Source organism: Gavia stellata, chromosome 32 (assembly GCF_030936135.1).
Source record: "Gavia stellata isolate bGavSte3 chromosome 32, bGavSte3.hap2, whole genome shotgun sequence".
In the NCBI taxonomy this organism is placed as follows: domain Eukaryota; kingdom Metazoa; phylum Chordata; class Aves; order Gaviiformes; family Gaviidae; genus Gavia; species Gavia stellata.
In genome coordinates, this window is record NC_082625.1 from 4,396,854 (window position 1) to 4,420,667 (window position 23,814).

Genomic DNA, 23,814 nt, shown 5'->3' on the forward strand with positions numbered 1-23,814 from the left:
GGCATGGCAGGACGGTTGTGGGACAGCGCCAGGGGCAGCCGCCTGGAGGGATGCACGTTGATCCACAGTCATGCGAGAGGGAGGCGGCACACCCCAGGGACACAGAGCGGGCAGCCTGCGGGACCTTGGCTAGCGGAGATGGTGACTAACTGGCCACCAGACCACTTGGACCATGAGACCTGTCCCTGCAGAGAACAGGGGAGAGCAAAGCCCTGCACGGCCGTGTTCCAGGTCCGCCTGAGCCAAGGGATGCTCAGCCCAGCCCCAGCACTCACCTCCACGGTACGTCTTCCAGGTGTAGTACTTCCCTCGGAAAGGGACGTTATCGAATTCGGCACACTGCAGCTCTCGGAAGTCCTGGGAGCCTGGTGGGCAGTCCTGCGGTCACACAGCCAGTGATCAGCACATTGGTGGGAGCAGCCTGCCTTATCTGCTAGGAGGGCAGGAGCTGCTACAGGGCTCCCAGCTGCTACTAACACCAGTCCTTCTACAAGAGGGACACCAGCCCTGACAACTGGACACTGTTACAGTATGGCAGGAGCAGCCTTCCTGCAAAGCTAAACACTATTTGAAGACTAATGACACGAGCCATTGGGCCCCAGCTGCCTGTCTGCAGATGCAACACTTGCTCTTGCGAGCAATCCTTTAAAAGCTAGGTGCAAAGCCCAGGGGAAGCAATGGGGAGCCATCTATTTTCCTCACTACCAGCCTGTGGGTGTTAAAGCTACCATTTCCCAGGTCCAAAGCTTCATTGAGCTTCTCTGCAGCGCAGTTATTTCTCTTTGCTCCCCTTGAGGTTTAACCCCCATCCCTGGGAAGTGGGGTGCTACAGGACGTTTCATGAGCTGCTCTCACCTGACCAGGCCTGCACTTGCAGCGTGTGAGAGGCAACGACTGTCATGTCAGTGTTGGAAGCCTCTGATCTCTCCCTCTTTTTCTCTTTATCTTTTTGGGCCCCTTCTTGATGCCGAAGCCCCGCAGGTACATACCTCCCACCCGCCCTCTGAGCCAGCTCACAGCTGGTGCAGGCGTGCATCGTCCTGCTCAGCTTTCCCCATTGCAGGATTGCTGTCGGCACAGCATGGCTCACCCCCACCCAGCGCTGTCACCTCCTCCTGTGGGTCCCACAGCTGCACATAACGCCCCGCAGCTATACTGCAACACAGCGCTGCCTACCCCACCAGCAAAGCCCTGCTAGCCCACCACCGCTCCTCTCCCTGAGCCCACCAGTACTCACATCGGTGTTGCAGGACCGGTACCGCTTCCGCTCTCCCAGGCAATACTTCCCTCCGATCGTGGGCCTGCCAAACCAGGAACGAGATAGGAGAACCAGCTCAGGGCAGTGAGCCATGTTTGGGGCAGATGGCTGCCCCAAGCTTGCAGAAGCACCACAGCTTTTCCCAACCCTGCACCGCTGCAGGGACGGATCCTGCCTGGAGGGGCTATTGCAGAAATGCAGCACCCCAGCAGACTTCACACATTCAGCTGCAAGCGCATAGTGGCTGTGGGTCTGTGGTTGCAGAACCAACACCAAATGCAAAAGCACCAAGCTGCTGTGAAAGCAGGACATGGGATTTGCGTGCAGGAGCCAAGACCCTCCTGGGAGCTGAGCACAGAGCTGCACGGGTTCTGCCTTCCTCACTAACCTGAACAGCGATGCTGTGCAGCTAGGACAAGGCAGGGCCACACCAACAGGGCCACGTGCACGTACACCTACCGCGGGCTGTCACAGTGGCGAATGGATGATGATACGCCTCCGCCGCATGTCCTGCTGCACTCTCCCCAAGATGACCAGGCTCCCCAGGCGCCATCCACGCCCTCCGGTCGGGTGCCAAAAGGCACACACTCCCTCTTGTAGCACCACTGGGGAAAGATAGAGCTTCAAACACCCTGAGCACACAGTCTCCTCCTCCCAGGGCGCTCCCCAGCCTCCACTGGACATGGCAGCCCGCTCAGAGCTGGGATCTGGTTTGAACCTGTGAAATCTGAACTCAGAGCTGTGTTGGCCTTGGAGTCAAGCTCTCCACTGCAGAGGGTATTCACCTCTCCCCAGGCACCCTCTCCTCCGAGTCACAGTGTCACCATTTGTGCACACTGCATACTTGGGGTTCACAGGGATGCTGGGACCAGTGCCCCCACTCCCAACCCCTGGTGAACCATCCTGTGGGGCAGTCGGTGACGGGCAAGTGGGTCACATCCCCACTTCTCCTCTAAAGGGGTCCCTGGGCACCCGGGTCAATCAGGGTGACACACGTTGCGAGCAGGGACACGTCAGAGCACACACCTCAGTGCCTATAAAAGCGTGCAGCAGTGAGTCCCAGGTGGGACTTGGACGGGAGCTGCTGCTGCTGGGCAGCAGGGCTGGGATCCCTGGGGGGCATGGACACCTCCACTGCCAGCTGCTTCCTCGCAGGACGGAGTGAGTTTTCTATGCGTACTGGGAGCTCAAGTTGTGGTTAATGTGTTAAAATTACCCAATCTGCAGAAGGTCCAGGTTAAAATAAAGTTTTGATTTTAACAACAACGTTGTGTTGTTCTGCTGAGGATCTGTAAGGAATCGGCCTGTCTCCGTCCTATTGGTGACAGATCTTCATGCAAACTTGCCTATGAAATATTTCCCTTGGACCTGGAAGGCGTCCTGCACCCCCTGGAGTCAACAGTGACGCAAGGAGAGGGACACTGCCAGACCTGCTGCCGTTCTCCGGGCACGGTGCCGGACACCATGCCTCGGGGGCTGAGATAATCCCAGGAAGGAAGAAACTGCTGTGCGTTCCTTCCAGGGGCTGATAACCCACCCTGGAGCTGCTGGCACAGCCTCTCCCGGCTCCTGAGCCAGGCTCTCCACGGGTAGCACAGCCGGCAGGGAAAAATGATCCATGGCCTCCCAGGACACTCAGCTAGCGACCTCCTAGCAAACCAGCGCCTTTCCAAAGGTGTGGTCCCATGCAGAGGAGAAGCTCTGCAGGCACAGCCTTTCTGGTGCCCCTGCTGAAGCTCCAGCCTGGAGGCACTGGAGCTGCTGCTTTTGCAGGAAGGACCCAGGAGCCTGCCCAGCCCCTGCAAACCCCTCCACGTGCTCAGGGCTCCTGAGAGTGTCCGTGATGGGCTCTGCCCTTGTGCTCTGGCTGCTGGGAGCAGACCCTGGCTCGCTCTCCTGCAGCAAGCATGGACATGTGCCGGCTGCAAGACCAGATATGAGTTGGGGGCATGCGGGGAGGGAGGATGCGTAATGACAAGCATCCTCACAGGGTGCACTGACCACAGTCTGTGTAACAAGTGCTTGATTAATGAAAATTAAAAAAAAAAGAGAAAAGAATACCAAAACAGGCAGGGAAGGAGCCAGTAAGACAGTCAACCCGCTGCCTGAGCAGCCAGGCTGCTGGGGGCACCCCTAGGGCAGCAGAAACTACCGCGAGATCTGGGCCTGAAGTCACCCACTGTGGGTTCCTGGGGTAAGACAAGGGAAGCTCTAACAACCACAGGGGATCACTTAAAAAAAAAATGGAGAATTTGGGAGGAGGAAACAAGCAGAGGTCTGGGATGTGGGCACAGCCACCATCCAACAGAGCTTGGCTCAGTCTTCCCCCGCCACTGCTTCCCCAGTTGGGTGGCAGAGCACAGAAACTCACCCTATCTCTCCTTTAATCCTGCATACCTTAAATAGCTTCTACACCCTGATCCTTCCCTCTGCTCTCACCAGCTAGAAAGGGAGAAGCCAGGGTGGACCTCAGAGAGCTGCTCCAGCCAAGGGTTGAGGTCTGAGGGCTCACGCGGCCGGCCACCGCAGGGGCCACCGGCTGGTGAAGGTGTAGAAACTTAATACAAAGGTCCGTCTTCTTTCACCCAAGGATATCAAATCACTTCTGAACCATGAATTAATACAAAGGGATAAACAGAAGCACAGGAAGGTAACCGGGGGTTCAAACTGAGTCAGTATCTTTACTGGGAATAGCTCCCATGAGTCCTGGGGGGCTTCGACTGCTTGTCACTTCATTTCTTTCAGGACTCTTCAAAACCCCTGGTTAAAAAACTAGTAAGTGGGGGACAAAGAGATATTTAAAAGTGGGAAAAGCTGGTAAAAAAAGATGACTAGCAGAAAAAAATTGCCATTGTATATGGTGAATCTCCAGCAGCAGGGATGTTCAGCCCCAGGAACTGTCTACTCCTTTTCAATTTAATTTCCAACAGAACTAAGGTGGCTGTTTGCAAAGAATAATGCATTTGTCAAAGCCATCCTCTTTCCGGTACATTAGCTTCTTCAGCTTTTTAAGGATTTGAAATTATTCTTGAATTTCTTGGGAATTATTTTTCCTCTAATGGAAAAACACATGTCCATTTAACAGAGAATGTCCCAGCCCTGATTCTCCATTGTCCCAATTATTATTCAGTTTGCAAAGGCACTTGGTTTTAACAGTGCTACACGCCCGCTGTATATTGGCGCAAATGGGTGTAGGAGGTGCAGGGAACGAAGCGATATGAACATCAAGTCAAAATTAACTTTCAAAATATGTGGTCATGAAAAATCCTACTCTCCTCTCTCAGCTGAGTCTGAAAAATGAAGGTTTCATCATAGCTAGCCTTGTGAGGCAGTTTTTCACAAGTTCCTCTGAAAGCATGTTACAAACCCATTCATTGTCTCTCCTGGCGAAACTGGGGCAAAAATCACTTTTCTCAGGACAGCCTGGAGACCTCAACAGACCTGAGAACAAGACGTTCGTCTAAAGCATACGCCATAGCTTGATGTCACCTTACTGTGCCTCCTAGGCGAGACCAAGAAGCTCGCTGGAGCAGGGACTTCATGTTCTGCATTTCCAGCAATATGCAAGATGATCTGTACTTCGAGGGTGATTACGGGCCCCTCTGGGCTCCTTGGCACACCCCAGCCTCCCTCCACGCTGGCGGGGAGGGTGGCTCCAGGCTCTGGGAGGCAGGGCAAGAGAGGCTGGTGGGTGCTCTTAAATCAACTCCGTGCTCACCAATGCAAACAATAATCCCGGTTATTGCTGGAAGAGGGATTCAAGCACTCACTGTCAACTCGCTACGGTGCCCCGGGCTTCCTTACCCCCTTTTCAATGGTGTTGGTTTGGCATATGGTCCCCTCAGCGGCAGGGATGCTGTTGGTTATGCAGCGGTTGCTTTTACTCAGACACCATAACTCACTGCAGACTTCCTGGAAAGAGAGAGATTTTGGGGGAGAGAGGGGGAGGGAGGAAGAAAGACAAAGAAACAAAGCCGAGATTAGGATTTGCTTGTGCTAGGGGCTGCGAGGCTGGGGCAGCAGCACACCAGTGTGCTTGAGAAGCACCAGCTGAGCTGGGACACAGGGACAGGAGTGTTTTCAGCATGGTGCGGGGAAAATGAGATAAAATCTTGCAAGGTGTTGCCAGCTGCAGTCAACCCAAGGCCACTGACAGCTCCCCCCCTTTCCTGGACTAAGCCTAAGCACTTCTCTTGCCGTTGGGGTTCTCTGGATTTGGAGATTCCACTGCGCTCGGGTGCCAGAGCTGGCTCCCCAGCCAGCGCACACAGCCAAACCTGGTCTTTGTGCCACAGAGGACACATCTCCTCAGACATCCCAGTGAGCCCCAAGCTAACCCCACCGTGCTCCACCTAACCCCTCTCCCCAGCCCTGAGGGATGTTCTCTTTTTTGGGTCTGTGCAGTAGGAGCCAAGCAGAAGGGCCCATTCCTAGCACCTGCCATGAGCATCCCTACGCCACGTGAGTCCAGATCTGCCATGCGGATCTGGATCTGTCTCTGCGGGAAGCTGGGACTCCCTGGGAGCATCAACACTGCACATGTTATCTCCTGCTACAGGAACGCACTGCATGTCACAGTGTGACTAGCTTGTGTACTGGCAATCTCAGCCAGCCTAACAGTCCTAAAGGGAAGACTCTTCTGGAAGATTTAGAGCTGTTTTCAGAATAATTAAAATAACTCCAGATACTGAGCTAGCCCTTAAGCAGCTCGAGAACTGGGCACTTCTGCTCTCTGCCTCTGCTACGTGCAGTTGGGTCCACTGAGTGATACTGGGCTGAGGACTCCAGATCTCTTTCCAGGAGGTTTCCTGAGCCGCAGATCCTGAGCTTCAGCCCATCCTGACCTCTCAGAGTGCCAGCAAACATAAAGCTTCCCTTGGTTGTTCCAGAACCCACCCAAAAGTTACGTCCACGACTCTGCAAAGTTGTCACAGCTGCTAAAACAGAACGTCCAGGCCCTTTGAACCTGCTCTGCCACTAAATCAACCAGGCTGGACTTCAACACCTGCAAACTGCAAAGCAACACCTAAAATCCAGAGCTGAGTTTCCTGCCAGGTCACCATCCTGCTCCTATCCCTACTGAAATAAGCCTATGGAAAACTTGCTGCTTTTCAGACAGCAGTTTGCCATGACTTACGTTATACTTGAAAGCATTAAACAGGTTGACATTGTCAATGAAGGAAACTGTCTCAAGATGTGAGAGCAGACTCTAAACAGCCACGGCTGCTGCTAATGTGCTCCCAGCACACACCGGTGCCACTGTTGGTGCACACCAATGTCACAGCACAGGCTGAAGGACCCGGCGTGCTCTGCGCTGCATGCTCAGGTGCCGGCACAGCGACCACCTGGCCTCCTGCCTGCCCCTACGGCAGCATGACCTACAAGACACCTCCCATGGGCCGCCTGCCTCTAGTCAGGTAGCAGCCTGTTCATCATGCCTCCGGGCTTGGTTCAGCCTTCCAGCAAGGCATTCCTCTGCCCCGCCAAGGGCTGTGCTCTAAACAGTAACCGATACCCCCGTGGGATGAACTGACTCAACGACTGGGAATCCTCTGTGCTGGTACCAAGAGGGATGAAAAGACGAGCCCGGGATTTCTCTGCTTCCCTCCTGTTCCCAGGGTTGTGACAGCAGAGTGATACAGGGCGAGCCGGCAAAGGAAAATACTGCGGAGTCTGTACCGAGGACCACAGCTCCAAGACGCAAAGGGATTTTGGTTCCTAACTCCTTTGCCAAAGTCCAGCTGCAGCTGGTTTTAACCAGCGAAAGGAGAAAGTCTCTCCTATCTTCAAAAGGCATCTACCCCTCCATACTGCTCTTGGAGAGCCAGCATGACTATTGGGAAGTAGGAGTTCCTGTATAGTCTCTTCTCGCTGTGTCACCAAGGGAGAGGACTTCCCAGCTTCAACCAGTGACATCTATTCACTCTGTCCTCATTACACCTATCAATCATCCGCTCTGTACTGGCATGGAGGAAGGGATCTTGCCGTGTTTGTGCCATCACCCTGGAGTCCGTTTATATGGGGCACGGGATGGGTGGACTTAAACATTTACCCAGATTTATACGCACACGCTTGAGCCCTTATGGCCTTTGGGTTTCTCCCAAACAACATGCAAGACAGGCTGGGCTAGAAGGGTCATCGTGAGGACATCTTGTGCTTTTGTGATACTTGTATATATACAGGAAGCGTCTGCCCAAGTTAAAAATTAGCCGGGAAACAGGCATGTAAACGTGGAAACTTTCCATTCCACTGCCTCTGGCTCAGCTGAGGAGGGGCACAGACCGCAGTCAGTAGCACCCAACATCAGATACCATGACCAGGGGATTCAGACTCAGACTTCTGCTGCGGCTCTGGGCATCTCACAAGACTGCATCTGCCCCATGTCCAGCAGGCTCTGGGCCCCTAGGCCATGTTGAAAGACAGCACTGGACCAGGGAGAGCCAAGCTTTGCCTTTTGTTCACTGAGATGAGCTGGCGAGATCACCAGGAGGTGGTTTAGTGTTTAACCATACTAAATAGATGAACACTTGGAGTGATAAACTGGTTCACATTGGGTCACTTCAATGGCAGCATTGGGCTTGGATTTACATGGTTGCAAGAGAAACTGAACCCTGATCTGATGTGTTTCCTCCTTCACAGCTTCCCAGGGCTTGGACTGGAGTGGGTACACATACACGTGTGTTCATCAGACAACACAGCTGCCTGTGTCTCTCACTGCTGGCTCCTCTGTTTTCTCTAGGGGAAAGTGGATGCGTTAAGGAGTTCAATTCACCCTTTAGTGCAGACGCTTCCCCCTCACCACTATGCTCAGATAGTTGGCAATGTCCAGTACACTAAGAACAGCAAAACATCAGGCTGAGATCTTTTCTCCTGAAATAAACTTTCCTTTCAGTGGTTTCCTGGATTCAAAGATCAGTGTGATGGCAGGAGTGGCTTAGGTGGGCAGCTGTCACTCAGATGGACCTACAGCACATCGACCCACCTCACCTGGAAGAAAGAAGTTTCTCCTCCTAAGTTTGTGCGAGCAGCATAATGACTTCCAGTAAGGATCATGAAAAATATGTCTGTGTACAAACCCCCACTGAGAGGAGTCTGGATGAGGGGACTGCAGCTTGGCTTTCAGCTGCGACCCTTGGGGTCCAGCAGCAGCCAAGGTATCAGACAGAGGCAAGAGATCTCTTCCCATGGGAATAACCTGACCAAAACTGAGCTGGGGTCAACCTTTGTGGATGGGAGACGACCTCCTCTGCCCTCTCACAGGGAAGCAAGGCAAAAAGCTCACAGGGAACGTGCTAGTGCCCTTCATTTGAAGCAGGACAGCAAAGCGATGTGGGCAGCAGAGGAACAGCCCCATGGCCCCTTTGCCCTTGTAGCCCCCGTCCTCCACCCCCTGGGAACCGATAGTAAAGCAGGAAGGCTCTCTACCCCGTATTTACACTGGCGAGATTTAACTCCGTACTGGAAACGGCACTGCTCGTCTGCATCGTAGGCCTGTCCTGGAGCCACCGTTGGGTAGATAAAGTCTTGCTTGGGAGGAGCATTGTTCAGGCATAATCCCATCCCAGAGCTGGAAACAAGAGATGAGAATCAGAGCTCAGAAAGGCTTGTAGGAGAGCATGGCGGTGGCTGAGCTCTCATAAGCTTGGCTGCTTGGAAGGATAACTCTACCAGCCTCCTCTGGGCAAAACCGGTGCTGAGAAAGTGCTCTGAAGTCTTTCTATCTGTGCCCTCGGGGCTGGGAAGCACATGCTTGTTCCTAGGTAACTCTAGAAGTTTTAATCTGAGGGTTTTGCAGGCTATTGCCAGCCCCTGGTTGTCCTGACGGGTTCCGGCTCCAGCAGACAGTGCGTGGCAGTGCGCAGGCAGGCGCGTGCCCAGGACCCCAGGATGGCGGGTAGGCGGAGGGGCTGCCCTCCCACCCCACGGCTGCAGAGCCCCAGCTGAGAGCAACCAGAGGTGCCGAGTGCGGAGAGCCCCTGCTCTCCAAGCCCATCCTTCTGCACGCCAGAGCTTTGTAGGAGCGTCCAAATTTTGCAAGAAACATGCCTTTCCCTCCCCCTTCCTTGCTGCTTTCTGAGCTCTCCCTAAATCAAGGCCCCTGTCACCACTCCCCCGGCCCTGTGTCCTGGGGTCTTGCACGCTCCATGGCCCCATCCCGGCGGAGGCTCTTGGGGCCACGCTCAGGCGGGGGCGGCCAGCACAAACCGTGGAGAGGGCCGACATGAACTCACTGTCCTCCGCCAGCCCTGCCGAGACCTCGGGGTTACCTGAGGACAAGGCAGCCTCTGCCACGGCGCCGCCACGGCGCTGTCCGTGCAACGTGCCTTGCTGTGGTGCACGTCCAGCGGTCAAAAGCGAGGGGGACAGGTTTTGCTGCGGCCAAACGTGAGCTGCCAGATGCGGAATTTGGTGATGAGCCATGCGGTTTGGCCAAGCTTTGCGGGACAGTGGGGCAGGCAGCAGCCCCTCGGGGAGGCTTGCATTCACTGCCCCTCTCGCAGCGTTACAACAGCAGTGTCTCTTGTAGAGGTCTGGTATTCAGACTCCTCCAGGAATTCCTGCCACAGTGACCCCACGCACTTGCTTCTTCCAGTTGAGACTCAAGTCCTACCCAGTCCTTCTATTAGGTAGTGCCCGTATCCTACCAAAAACATGGCCAAAATTGATCCTGACTGCTCTTTTTGTGATAGAAACCCTGGGGGCTGCCTAAACCCTGGACAAGAAGCTCTTTCAGGCTGCAGAGGCATGAGTCAGGCAAGGTGACAATATCGAAACTCTGGGACTTAGGAGCCTAAATCCCTTCTCCTGAATCCTAAAGGTGCTTTCGAAAAAAACCAAAAACCTTTCTCCTACGTTGCTTGTTCACAACTGAAAACTCTCCTCCTTAGTGTCTGGAGAAGCTGCCTAGACCATGCAGACCGGTCCTGTCTCCACATCCTCCTTCCCCAGCACACCAGCCCTTCCCTGCAATCCCTGGCTGAACTTCAGAAACATCCAAATGCCGCCAGAAGCTACTGATATATTTGTGAAGTTTCTGGAAGCGGGGAACGTAAATAAAGGTCTCACAGCTGCAAGGTAAATGGGGTTAGTATCTTCAGCAGGCAAGCAAACCATGGGAAAGTCTAAAGGAAGGAAGGAAAGAAAGCACGTGCCTTTTGGGATAGGGTGAGGTGCTGGGAGACAAGACAGAAGGTGCATGGGCTGTGTGCTTTGGGGGCTTTTCTTTGGCTTTACCCACTCCTCACAAGTGACTGTGAGAGGTTGGAGGTGTGTACTGGTTGCGAGGTAGAAGGAAGGGCAAGGTGAGATGGATTCCTTACTCCAGGAAGCTGGTGATGTAATCCCTGCTGCATGTGGACCATACAAATGGGTTGGTCTTCATGGTGATGTGAGCAGCCATGAGCTTGGCCGTTTCCTGCCCACGGGAACCACAGCTGTTGCCGACACCATCATGATTCATGCCAAACCTAGAAAGCATCACCAAGGCAATAGAGAGATGATCAGCTGCTGCATTTTTGACACATCTGGGTCATCCATAGGAAGGATTTTTCAGCTCCTGTTGGCAGGAACAAAACAATGGGGGCCCTTCCCTGTGATGGCCACTCCCAGGGACTCTTCTGGCACAGTACTCACGTGTGGCCGATCTCATGGGCAATGGTGAAGGCTGTGGCCAGGCCAATGTCCTCGTTGATGCTGCAGCTTCGTTCTCGTTCGCACATCCCGCCGACGGGGGCCAGGCCTAGGGAAGCCAGATAGAGCTGTCACATAGGGTCAGCACAAAGCATCTGTAGGGGACATGGGTGGTATTTGGGGACTAACTGATGTGCTTCACACTCACTAACACTGATCATAGCCTTCTGTCAGTAACAAGTTTCTTCGCACTGGTTGCACTGGGCTTTGGGATGGACCCATGGCTCTTAGGGGCTGTGAGCACATGGTCACTCAGCACTGTCAACTAATTTAACAATGAGAGACTCAGAAATGCTATGAATGCGTCAAAATCCTTTGAATTTCCTATCCAAACCCCCAACTGTGTGCAGAGAGGAGCAGTCCTTGTCACGACACTGGCACTGCTGGTGGAGGAACCCAAGATCAGCTTCACCAGCACTTGGGCATCCAAACCTGTCCAGGGCAGCCTGGAAAATGGAGTAAGCCAGGATCCAACCTCACCATCCATGCTTGGTTCTGGCTGATACCCACCATGATCAGGAATCCAGCCTGACTCCATCTGGAGGGCTGGATCATGCAGAAATCCCCCTTGGATCATGGCAGCAGATTCCCCCCATCTTCTGCCCATACACTGTCCCACCACCACAGGCTGTGCCTGCTGAACCCGGCCAGGGAAGGAACAGTCTCTGCTAAAGGAATGAATCGAGCTGTCACAGCATCTCCGGCCTCAACCGCCCTACCAGGCACCTCATCTGCAGCCGCATCAGGTCAGAGATCCACAAACTTTTCCTTTTTAACTGCAGTGATTCAGAGCAGTAATCCCTCCCTGACTGCTTAGTCTAGACCAGGGCAAGACAAATTAGGAGCTACAGCCAGAGAGAGCTGCAGGGTCTGTCTGCGTCTAGCGGTTTAAATAAAGAACTCCCTTTATAGTCATCACAAAAAAGTCTTATTTCTCTCTGCTAAGCCAGGAATACTCCACTAGGCGATGGACCAGCCCTAGATGCGAGTGGTTCTTAATCATCAGGCTGGACCCAACCCAGGGATATAATGGAGAAGCGTTCCAGAGCCCATCCGTCCTCCGGATTGCTGCTTTTAGTGTTTACAGAAGTAAGGAGGCTACACGGTCGAGCAGGCTGGAAACCACGGGGCTGTTCCTGGCTCTGCTGCTGGTGCTCGCGGCAGCTTTGGGCGAGCGCTTCCCCTCGTGCAGCCCTCCCTCACCACGCTCCTGAAGATGCACATGTTGGGGAGAAGTGCTGCCAAAGGGGCAGCAAAATCCTACCTACCCAGGGTGCCACACGGTTTATTCTTGTAGATGCAAATGTCGTATCTGCAAAGGAGAGAAGACAGCGTTAAGAACACTTACAATATCGGCGGCTCCAAAATCTTTCACAAGCGCATCTTCATTTTACTGATGTGCGCACACCCAAAACACTTCAAAACAGCCCACATGGCTCATGCGACACTTCTGGAATGGAAAGTACCAACTGTAACAGGTAAGACGCCTCTGATCCATATTGTACAACACTCACTTTCCCCAGGCTGAGACTCACTGTGGATTTTAACGATAGCTCCTGTCCCTTAACTATGGGGCAGTGCTGAGCAGGGTCAGAGGTTTGGATTTGATGAAACATGGTTAAGTCAGCAGGGACAATGCTATTCCAGCCTTGAAGCTCTTTGGGTTTGGGTTGGTGGTCCAGGTCTGCTCACTAGCACGCAGTGCACTCCCGGGAGCCGGCCACTTCTCTCCTGGGAGGCACTGGTTTCAGGGATCTGCCCCAGCAGTGCAGGGTGGAAGAGGCCAGGGCCAGCCTCCTGTCTGTAAACTCCCGTCCCTTGCAGCAAATAGTATCAATCAAATATGTAATTCTGATTTTTTTTTTACAAAACAAGGAAAAAATTTCAGTTTGAAAACATGTTTCATTTCAAAACCCACTGTGGTTTCATTAAAATGCTAAAGTGATTTTTTATATTTTTTTTCAGTTTAGTTCTTTACTGAGAATTTTCCAAACAAATTCAATATGGGTTGATTCAAGATGACTCTTCCCTCTGTTCCTGGCGTCAACTCCCAGCCATTGCATCAAGGAATCGACTGTTTGCACATCGTTAGCTGTGTACAAGGAAAAGCTAAACGAGGACAGCAAAGTAAAATCTCCTCCAAATTGAAATGCAGCACCCTCGCAATGGGATGCGGCAACAGCTCCAGAAGAGACCAGTTTGGGCCAGAGAGTGCATATTATCATTTAATTGCAGAGACGAGCCGCATACCCTCCCTGCCTCTGCTCAAATACCTTCTCCAGAAGGTGAGGCTCCTCAGACATCTGGGCCTTTGCAAAACCTGGGTTGAAAGGGGTGAGGCTAACACTCGAATCCGCATAGGGCGGGCAGGCGGGGGGACCGGTGGCAGCTGCGCTGGGACGCCCCAGAACCGGGTTGGGGTGTTGCTCCTTAGCCCTGAGAAGCATTTCAACCTGAGTGCATGCTGGGCTCACAGCACGGAGGATGCTGACCACAGTGTGGGTTTGGGGGATGCTGCACGACGAGCAGGACCATCCGACACTGCTCGCCCTGGCAGCTCCACGGGGATGAGAGCAGGGAAGAAGCAAGCTGATAGCACACGATGGGTTAAGTATAACATGTTCCTGTGATGGCTCCTGTCCCTTTGGCCCCTGGCGCTCTCTGGAAGTGTCCAAACCTCTCACCCCTGGCTGGAAACTGAGTGAGTGAAAAACATTTGTTGCTTTGTTTTGAGCAAATACCGTTAAAGCCTTCAGAGGCTCTGGTTTGACACGTCCCTGCAAGAGAAAAAAGCCTGCAGCTCAGCAAGATGTTATCGGGAGACGGGGAATTTATTAGAGATGAGGCCAGATGCGCTGGTGCTGTCCAAGCCTGGCGTGGCTGGCCCGGCAAGTCGCTTCGGGTTAGCTCAAACATCTGGTGGGAGGCTGGAGAACTCGGAGCCGGCATTTGCGTCCCGCACGTGTGGTGGGAGGGGAGGAAAAGCAGACGCTGCAGCCCCGGGAGCGTGAAGCTGGGGCCGAGGGGCCTTTTGCTCGCTCCTCCCCTGGTGCTTGTGGGCTCTCATCTCACGAGCTCCCCGGGAGGGATGCACCAGGCTGCGCGCGGCTCCCGCCACCGCTGGGAACTGGAGCAGGAGAGGAGCACATGGTGCCAACGAAACCGGCTCCCGCTTGGAGGCTCCCCTCTCCAGCGCTTTCATTTTAGGACTTTCTTCCACTCCGCAGGAGGGGAAAAAAAAGGTGCAAACAAATCGTGGGTTTGCCTTTGGCTTCTCCCCAGGCCGCTGCCCCTCTGCCCAAGCAGGGTTTCTGTGGGCACTGGAGAGCCAGTGCCCTGGGCACAGCTGGCAGCACCGCTGAGAGCTGCCTCTCAGAGCCCTCCATCCCCTCCATCCTTCCAGCTCTCCCTTCGGCATCCTCTGGCCTTCCAGACGCCCCTCTGTTCCTTCCACTGTCCCTGTTGCCCTCCTGTAGCCTCTGCTGCTCCAGGCTCAAGCACCCATCTATTTTGATGGGGGTTATTTGTCCTGCATGTGAAGGTTCAGACCTCTTCACCCATCTCTGGAGGTCTAATTCAGCATCCAACTTAAGCTGCTGACCGAGACTGTTGTTACAGGAGCGGAGAGACACAGCCAGGGCACGACTGTCCTTGTCCTAAGGGAGCTGGGATGAAGTCACTACTTCAAGGGTGTCCATCAGCTACCAAGGAGAGAGTTCAGCCCTACACGTAGGCACCTAAAATGATGTGAGCCAAATCCCGTACTGGCTGGAGACACTCTGTCACTGTCATGACACTCAGGTCCCACCTGTATCTTCTCCATCTTTCATAGTGGAGGCAGATGGGCCTCTCCATTTCAGTAGGATGCCCGATGCTCCACGACTCTGGGGTGGGTTCCCACACATGCCCAACACCGTTGTACACACCATTGACTTTTGGGGCACAAATACCCATGGCTGCAAACTAAGCTCCTTGAGAGCACAACAAAGACTGAGGGAAGACACGGGAGGATGGTAACTATCCAAACTGCAATAACCTGCATCGCTGCAAGGGAACTGGCAAGTGGCCAGCCTGAGGGACAGACAGTGCCAGGCAGCTCGTGGGGGAGCGCATGGGAAGGAAGCCTTGGATGAACCACTTGGACAGAGATGGAGGACAGCTGCACCGAGGACACCTCCCGTGAGGACAGCACTGCCAGGGCCGGGCTCAGCCTTACCTGGTGATCAGCACTGCAGTGTCGTGGTTGGCTATGCCATTCTCTGGGATAGCGTTCCCATTGCCATTCCTGTTCACAATGGATTTCTGCCACTTGCAGAAGCTGTCCAGGGATTTGCCGGCGTGATGGTTAATCTCCAGTGTGGGCTGGAATGGAAGCAATATGACAATGTGTTCCCAGAAAAGCTCTGATATGAAGGCACTGCCTATTCCCATGCCAGCAGAGCACTGACAGCAGTCCAGATGCCCCCATTCTTTCTCGGAGGCCATGGGGAAGCAAGATTTTAGGAGGACTGAAGCTACTTAGACCTCCCTAAAGCCACCTTATCATAGAAACAGTCCTCAGAGTCCCAGAGGTCTCCTCAGTCTAAACCTAGTCCCCAGCTGTCATTGAGAGGATGTGGTGCACCCAGCAGACTGCACTGGGGGGACCTCCCAGGGGTGACATCCAGGGGGACACACAGACCCGCAAAGGAAATGTAAAGGCATGATGGAAGCAGCTTGACAAAGCCTGCCTTACCTGATCCTCAGTGAGGAGAATCAGCCGGGTCACCAGGATATTGACAATATTGCCCAGACTCGAGTCCTGGAAAAGTTTGGCAACCTGACCTCCAAGAAACAAGAAAAGACGAGTCTTAAAAATGAGCTCACTGGCTGGGTGACTGGTGCAATCGGTGGGTAAGCTCGCACTTGCTGGGCACCCGGCAGAGGGAAACAGGGCTGCTTCATCCGCATGGGCTGCAGGGACTGAACACAATCTTTTTAGAAAGCAGAGATGCGTATGGTACTCTACATGACCACTTGGATTGCAGAGCCTCCTAAACTGTGTTTAGACCTCACTGTCTCCTTCTGGGGAGATTCGAGTGGTGAAGCTGACAACCCGCAGCACCTGCTCCTTGCCTGGAGCTCAGGTGGGGAAGTCCCATGGTCCTGGCATTACGCAGCCACAGGGACGAAGCTTTGCTGACTGCCCATCGGCAGGGAACGACACAGCATCTCTCAGAAATCTGCCACCACACGATGGGTGTTTTACAGCAGATGAAACAGTTAGAAACGGTGTTGTTTTAAAATCTGGCATCTGCTTTAGAAATGCAAACAAAGCAAGCCATGAAAAGAGATCCTGCAGAGGACAGGACAAAGGACCATCACAGAAGGGCTTTCAGTAGTTTGATGGATAACTTCCAAGCCTATCTCACCTCACAGGAGGATTCAGCACAGCCAATTCAGGCTGTTAATGCATCTAGCCTGGTATCCTGCCGCCAGCAATGACCCAAATGTGATGCTGCAGAGGAAGCTCCTCTGCAGTAACCCAGAGACACGGGAAGCATGGTATGGAAGAGCGAGGGTATTTCTTCCTACCCCTCATGCTGATCAGCCCCCAAGCGTGAGAGCTCACTGTCCTTATGCTTTCCCATGTGTTTCTCAGCTTGGTTGGCCCTATTTGCAATGCTAATTTGAGATGAGAGATGCTGTTCAAAGAAAGGGCTTTGTTCTCCCGGACCAGATCTGGCCTGTAGCATGGTCAGACGGGCCAGAGTTTATCTCTCCTACAGTGCCTCCCCTATACAAGAGAGAGTCCCTGCAGGCTCCAGAGTATCACTGCTCATGAGCAGCGGCAGCGTGTCAGGATTTTTGACCCAAACATCTTGCTCTGGGGATGGGGAGAAGCCACTGGCATCCTGGAACAGATCCGATTTCCCCACTGCGTTCCCTCCACCCTGCTTGTCTTCTTGCAGGAAAAGCACATGGCACCCTCTGCCAAACGCAGACATTCGGGGTGAAGAACAGGATTTATTCCTGCTTGCTCTCTGCTGCTGGGTGTGTCAGCCCCTGGGTCCCCCAGAGTTCGTGATGTGGTTATAACACTTACAATATTCATGATGGCCAGGATGTACTGCTCTATGTCCCGCCGCCCGTGGTACCCCACCATCATTTTGTCGGCCACCACCAGGGTCTCCACGTAGCGTTCCGTGCTGACAGATCTCTTCAGGGGCAGCTGTCCCCGCTGGCTGTGGTTGCTCGATGGCTTCAGAGGGGAGGGCTTCAGCGTCCGCAGCCACCAGTGTCTCCCCTTCCAGGGCTTCTCATCTGAGCAGAGAAAGAGATTTTTCTGTTGCCCTCCAGCAGCAATTCAGCAGCACACAGGTGAGGAGCAGGCAGTATGAGCTCAGTTTTAGGGAAGAAAAGACCAGCGTGAGGCTCTTGATGCACTATGCACGAACTCTGCAAATGCCCCCACTGCCATCGGCCAGCCCTGCTGAGCTTTTCCTACTGCAGCCCAGGGCTGGCCCCATACTCCTGCGGGCCCCGCTGGCATCCTGCCTGCCCTCCTGCCCTCCTCCTGCCCAGGCGCTGCACATGGAGCTGTGCACTGTCCTGCTGCTGCAGCCCCATGCACTTCACTGCCTCTGTGCCGCGAGACCCTGCCCTCACCTCTGTCACAGGGAAGAGCAGTGTGGATTTAGAAACTACACAGACATAATCTGAAAATAAAGCCATTGCAGATCATTTCCTCTTTCCTTTTCCTGCCAGGACCTGAATTTAGGACTTGGCTTTTCCTCCACAGAAATGGCTGCAGCCTCCAAAGCAGCAGCAGCAGGTTTGTAGGACTTTGCTCCAGGCTTCCAGTGCTACTGACCCAACCCTAGAGATGTCCCCAGAGGGGCCATCAGCTCCAAACCCATGGCCTGGAGACCACCACAGGGCAGGAAAGCTGCCTGGGGGATTACAACCACTCTCCTACCCTATTGGGAGAGCGGGCTGAATCCTCCTCCTCTGCTCTGATGCTGGATCATCAAACACCCTGCAAGACTGGGAAGATGGGCAGATCACAGGCGGCCCCACAGCCTACCAGCTCCTGCCCCTCCAGCTGATCCGAGGGAGCTCGCGGGGGTGCTCAGGGACCTGCTGTGCTGGGCAGGTGAGGACAGGTCGAGCCTGCAGGGCGAGGGGACGGGGCTGTGGTTGTTCTGAACTGTATTTGGCCTGTGTCTCCCACTGCATGGTCTTTGCTTTCCAAGAAGCAATTGGGAACAGGCTAACTTTCGTCTGGAAGCCAGGGAATGTGGCAAAGAGTCAGCAGAAGGGGAGTCTGCTGGTGCTTCAGTCAATGTGACTTTGGGAGCTGGGACGGGAGGAGCCAGGCCAGAGAAGCACAGGTTGTCTCCAGAGATACTGGCAGATCTGGGGAGAGGCAGAGCCTGCTCAGAGCAGGCTGGCAGTGCCCCGGTGTCTCCAGAGGCTCCATCCCTTCCAGCAGTGACTCCTCATTTGGTCAAGTGTCACCACTGGGGCACTGGATGAACAGCCTGAAGTGACACACAAACCTGCCAGGAGCAACTGGGAACAGCTCTGCTTCTGCATCCACAAACTAATCCATGAAATGCGAGCTGGCCCCTCTGCAGGGATGGCAGCTCCTCTCATCCTTACGGGGCCAGGGGAAGCCTCTGTAAACTGAGGGAGCAGTATCCTGACTGCATGCAACATTTTGAGTAAATGGAGAAACTTTGCACATTCACAAGGGCCGGGGATTTCAGCGAGGCTCTGGGACGCAGAATAATTGCTAGCAAGGACGAGAAGGGCACAGGCGCATGGGGAGAAGCCAGGGCAGACCTGCGTGAGTCCTTTAGGAAGTCAAAGGCCTGTAAGTGTAGAAGTGAGGTAGATGTGCAATTGCCATTCTGTATCAACATCTCCCAGAGCCCACTGTGACTAACCAGATCCCACGTCACACCCTGCAAGGCATCCTTCCACCTGGTCTCTAATAGCCGCAGATGTATCTCAATGTGGACGCAATCTTCAGCGACCAAACCCCAAAGACAAATCTCTGCTGAGGATGTGTAAGCTACAATTTCTCAATACCTTGTAAATTGGCCAAATCTGGGAGGATTTTCTTAAGAACAATAAGAGACATTTTTTTCTCTTCTATTCCGTGCTCTATTTACAATTTAAAATCCCTGCTGTGAAGAGTACAAGAGCTTTCCAGAGACCAGGCCACCAGAAATCCTTAACATGGGTAAAAGTAAATACAGAAAACTTTCTTAAATGCCAGAGATAGATTTGGTTCTTTGCCATATAGGGCAGTGTGAACCTTCAAAGCCTGGTCTACCAGGACCTTCCCAGCCTGCACCAGGATGGATTGAGGACGTGTTGGTGGGTACAGATACCTAGCACGCCGCAGGCTGCATCCATGTGTGGGTACTGGAGAGATGATCGCTTGTACACGACGTGGGGGCTGCCCTTGCCCTCGCTCCCTGTGCTGACATTGGCTCCCGGGCTCAGCGGTTCAATGAAATACTCCTCTTCATCTGCGACAATCACCCCGTGCTGCAGAAGGAAAGAGACAGAAGGCAATAGAAGAGGTAGGGAAAGAACTGGGTGACATACTGGTGGCTTCTCATAATGAGCTTTCTGATGACTAACCACTGAATTTCTGGGGACTGACAAATATTTTTGAGAATGTGAAGGAATCCTTCATTTACGCACAAACACTGAACTATATGAATGCACAGACCAGAGAAAACTGAGCCAGATGGTCGTGGATGCCTTGGGACATCTGTGTTCACTAAAGTCCTCTGGAAATCAGTCTTTCCTTGCAAAATTATGAATAAGTTGTTTCCTATTCCACCCACTCAGTCCAACTGAGAGCTGTCTGTGGGATCCTAAATACCATACCTTTAAATAGCAGCACAACTCAGCAGTGAGATCCACCTCCTATACTTTTCAACCTCACTGAAGAACCTTCGAAAGCAGCTCTGGACCATTACCACCAGCTGAGAAACTCAGGCACAGAGCTGCAGAGAAGTGTACATGTTCAGAGGCTTTTGAAAAATCTTTAAAATCTGAAGTCCGATTTGCAGTGAGGCAGCCAGCAGGAGCCACAACCTTTCTCTGCAGCCTGAAACCTGCGTTGTGCCCAGGAGACATCACTGCCCCTTTTACACCTCCGACTGGCCACCTCAGTCAGATGATCTTGTTTCTGCTCCCTTACTTGTTGATTTAGCTAGTTAGGTATTTTTGTTCCCCCTTACTTTATTCTTTGAATGAATCTCAGCTGTGAGCCCAGATTTTGGTCTCTGTGAGTGGACCCACTCGTGAGACAGTGATGACCAGCAGGAGCAGACCCCAGCAGGATGAGCAGCCAAACTCACCAGGTGCTTGCAAGATCTCCTCTGCAGCTGGTCCTATCCTCACAGAAAGCTTTCCCTCTACCTAAAAGGTCTGAGCAACCTAAAAAGCTTCTGTGAGCCCAACACAACACATGCAGAAGCTCCATTGCTGTAACAACTCTCTCCTGGCATTGAATCTCACCTAACTCTATGAAACATGGGTGTGCTATTGGCTGAACCTTACCAGCAAGCAACCAAGGCACAGAAACATGCCCGACATTGCTCAGGCAGGACAAGAAGTATCCCAAAAGTCTAAGACCCACGTTACCTGGCTGTCCTCCCACTCCTTGTGCGCAAGCATAGCTCTGGGTGCAGACACCCCAATGCTGCCATCAGCTCTGCACCAGTATTGTCCTTTGGATGTCACAGCACTTTACCAGCTCCCCTCTATGCAAGGGGTCAGGAGCCCTGATCTGCCAGGACAGGGAGTGGGGAAGTAGGTCTCTGTAAAACATCTTGAGGTCCTTGCATGTAAAGCACCACCTATGTAACAGCGTTATTGCTGGCGTTTGTAGGGGAGAGCCTCTCTGGGGCGGACGCTACCTCCGTAATAGGTCTCTCCCCCTCTCCCTCCCTGCCATGAAAGCTGAATCGGGGCAGTGTGTGCACAGCGAAGTCCCCATCTCCAGAGTGCCGGGGGATTTCCTCCTGCACCAGGCTCTGTTGCTCTTGGCTCAGCTCCACTTTTTCAAACACAAGCGAGGTACTGTGAGGTTAGCCTGGCGAGGGCTCCGGCGGAAAGCCGAGTGTCGGCCTGCGAAGCCAGCTGGCTGCCGGCTTTGTGGGACGGGGAGAAGGAGGTCACCGCCGGCTTGGGGCAGAGCAGCAGGAGGGGAGAGCATGTCCTGCCCAAAAAACATGTACTACTAGAAAAGAGCCGTTCTTACTTAAACCCGGAGCCTCCGCAGAGTGCAAGAGGCTCCACCACCTGCCTGGCATCCTTCAGCAACGAAGCTCAGCCATCACAGGAGTCTGAAAACTGCCTCATCGCTGACCCCAAAGACTGAGCTCTGAGGTCCAGGTGCTGGACATGACACAAGCCTGTAAAAGGGGGCGGCAAGAAGCCCTTAGAGAGATCCCTGTGGTTTGTGGGGGAGCTAAACTGGATATCCTGTCTATGATTCACCCAGGTCATCTGCAGAGCAAGGATGGTTTATGCTATTAGCTTATAACCACACTTAAGGAAAGCACAGCCACATACTGCAATTCGGCTCTTCCACCTCCTCGTATATACACACAAGCAGCTTGACGTTAGCTTCAGCAGCGGGGCCATCTGCCTTGCTCCAAGCAAGTCCCAGAGGTGTCCAAGGAACATGTGGATGTGGCATTGTGGGACACGGTTTAGTGGGCATGGTGGTGTTGGGTTGGTGGTTGGACTTGATGATCTTACAGGTCTTTTCCAACCTTAGTGATTCTGTGATTTAATGTTCATGCTGACTTCAGGAGGGCTTTTCAGATGAAAGCACAATTTCAGCACAGACACACAGGGTTGAAAACCTGGCCTTTAAACTGTCCTTTGATGAGGTCTGACACAAGAGGTAAGAGAGTGGCATTTATTTCCTAAAGTTGTTTTCTCCTTGCTGTGATTTTTTTGATGGTAGGACATGGGTCCTTGGGATCTCATGCAGCTGGGGGGATGAAACATGGCTTTGCCTAAGACAGGGATTTCAGCTCCTGGCCAGCCTGAGGCAAAGCTCCCTGAGCTGCTCACTGCAGGCTCCAGCGGCTTTGTGCTTGGCCCCACTGGCAGCTCACGGCTCTGCATGTTTTGGAAAATGAACCACTTTGGCCTTTGCTTCCGACAACTTAAGCCGGGGTGACTTTCCCCCTGCTCAGCCTAAAGAGCAGCACGGCGTGCCCTCCATGGGAGACGCGTGGGGTGAACCACGCTGCCTGCCTGCCCTCAGGCCAGGGTGACAGTGTGTGTGGCCGGGAGGGATAAGTCTATGTGAGCATGCCCAGCTATTGGCAAGTCCTACGCTGGGGTGCCGTAAGGTGCAAGTTACCTTGTGGGTGTTTGAAAACAAAGCGGTTTACAGTGGTACACCCTGCAGACACAGAAATTGCTCAGGGATGTGGGAGTTCGAGGACAGGAGAATGGCCTGGGGCTTGTTACCCATTTTCACAGCTTTGTGTTGGAGGCTTCTGTGGATGGAGTCATCCCTTTCCCTCCTCCTCATGCACAGCTCACCCCGTAATCAGCACCTGGTCCCTGCTTGTGCCCATTCAACAACACAACACACAACTCCCTTTGCATCATCAGCGAGTCAGGTCTGTGCAAACGTGGGTCACCGTGTGCAGTCCCCCCACGGCACGTGTCAGCATGAACCCGAACCTAGAGACCTCAGCAACTAGAGACCCTCTTCTGTCCCTACCTGTCCCCTCCAAAGCTGATGCCTGCCTGGAGGGGAGTGTGCTGCGGCTGAGGGATGGCACAAGTGGCTCAGCTGTTACTGATCAACCAGAGCTCTGCAACAGATCTTCTCTGGTGGCAAGTACAGCCCCCACTCTCAGCTAAAAAGACTCCAGTCTCCTCTCATCCAAATTCCTAACCCCATCGTCCTCATTAACCCAGAAGACCTCCTCTCCCCTCCTTGCTGATGTCCGTAGCTCTCCAGGGCAGAAGGACAGAGTTCAGGAAAAGGAGAGATTGTTGGATGACCCTCTGTCCCTATTTGTGCCTGGCTGCATTTTCCTCCAGACAACCCCTGCTATCTCTCCAGAGCTAAACACAGCCTGTGGACTAAATTATCCTAGTGCAAGTGCTGCTGGGCCATTGCTTGCCCTGGACTTGCTGCCCTCTGAAGTGGGAAGACAGGCTAACGCCGGATCCCTTCTGAGCCAGCAGCATCCAGCTCACCCTTCAGTGCTTTTGTGAACACCACTAAATTGTCTAGGACTTCAGCAGAGTTCCCATATCTAAACAAAGGGCTAACTAGGGAAGCAAGAGTTTATGCAGCGCTGATTTTTGGCTGTGAGATAGAAACATTAGACTCTATGATATAATGAGTCAGATTCTCATTTCTGTTAATAACCCACAGCACTGTTCTGGCAGTGTAATTTAGCAATAAATCAAACGTGAATTCATTACCATTTGGAAGCTCTTCCACACTGCCAGAATACTGCTAAGAGGTGGGGCCGTAGCATAAATATCAATCTGGCCTAGGGAGTCTTTTTCTAGATGTTACCCCTCCAAGGGAGCCATCATCCTTGGGATTCACTAACAGGGTATGTTTGCTCCATCCCTCCATCTGGCAGGTCATGAAATGTGCTTTGTGAGCCAGAAATATCAGAAAATCACAGAAAAATAAGGATGGAAGTCCTTAGTCTATTCCCAGTGCTGGAAGAGCTAATGAATCATACCTGGAGTATTTTTGAGAGGCATTTGTCTGGCCTGTTTTTAAAGATCTCCAACGATGTAGGGGCCTCGCACCCTCCAAGCAATCTAGTCCAGAGCTCAGCTATACTTACCACTAATGTTTA

At 53.2% G+C, this 23,814-nt stretch overlaps 1 protein-coding gene across 1 annotated transcript in view; it reads right to left on the reverse strand.

Annotated features, from left to right (window-relative positions):
• The window catches only part of ADAMTS10 (ADAM metallopeptidase with thrombospondin type 1 motif 10), a 46,357-nt gene that overhangs the window by 15,552 nt on the left and 6,991 nt on the right, over positions 1 to 23,814 (reverse strand). The window contains exons 3-14 of the mRNA XM_059832026.1: positions 19,330 to 19,489; positions 17,034 to 17,251; positions 15,684 to 15,767; positions 15,165 to 15,310; positions 12,217 to 12,260; positions 10,892 to 10,997; positions 10,579 to 10,725; positions 8,684 to 8,825; positions 5,063 to 5,170; positions 1,718 to 1,863; positions 1,238 to 1,301; positions 276 to 378 (exon numbers count right to left, since the gene is read on the reverse strand). Of these exons, the coding sequence (XP_059688009.1) occupies positions 276 to 378; positions 1,238 to 1,301; positions 1,718 to 1,863; positions 5,063 to 5,170; positions 8,684 to 8,825; positions 10,579 to 10,725; positions 10,892 to 10,997; positions 12,217 to 12,260; positions 15,165 to 15,310; positions 15,684 to 15,767; positions 17,034 to 17,251; positions 19,330 to 19,489 (1,468 nt within the window). The remainder of the gene's footprint in view (positions 1 to 275; positions 379 to 1,237; positions 1,302 to 1,717; positions 1,864 to 5,062; positions 5,171 to 8,683; positions 8,826 to 10,578; positions 10,726 to 10,891; positions 10,998 to 12,216; positions 12,261 to 15,164; positions 15,311 to 15,683; positions 15,768 to 17,033; positions 17,252 to 19,329; positions 19,490 to 23,814) is intronic.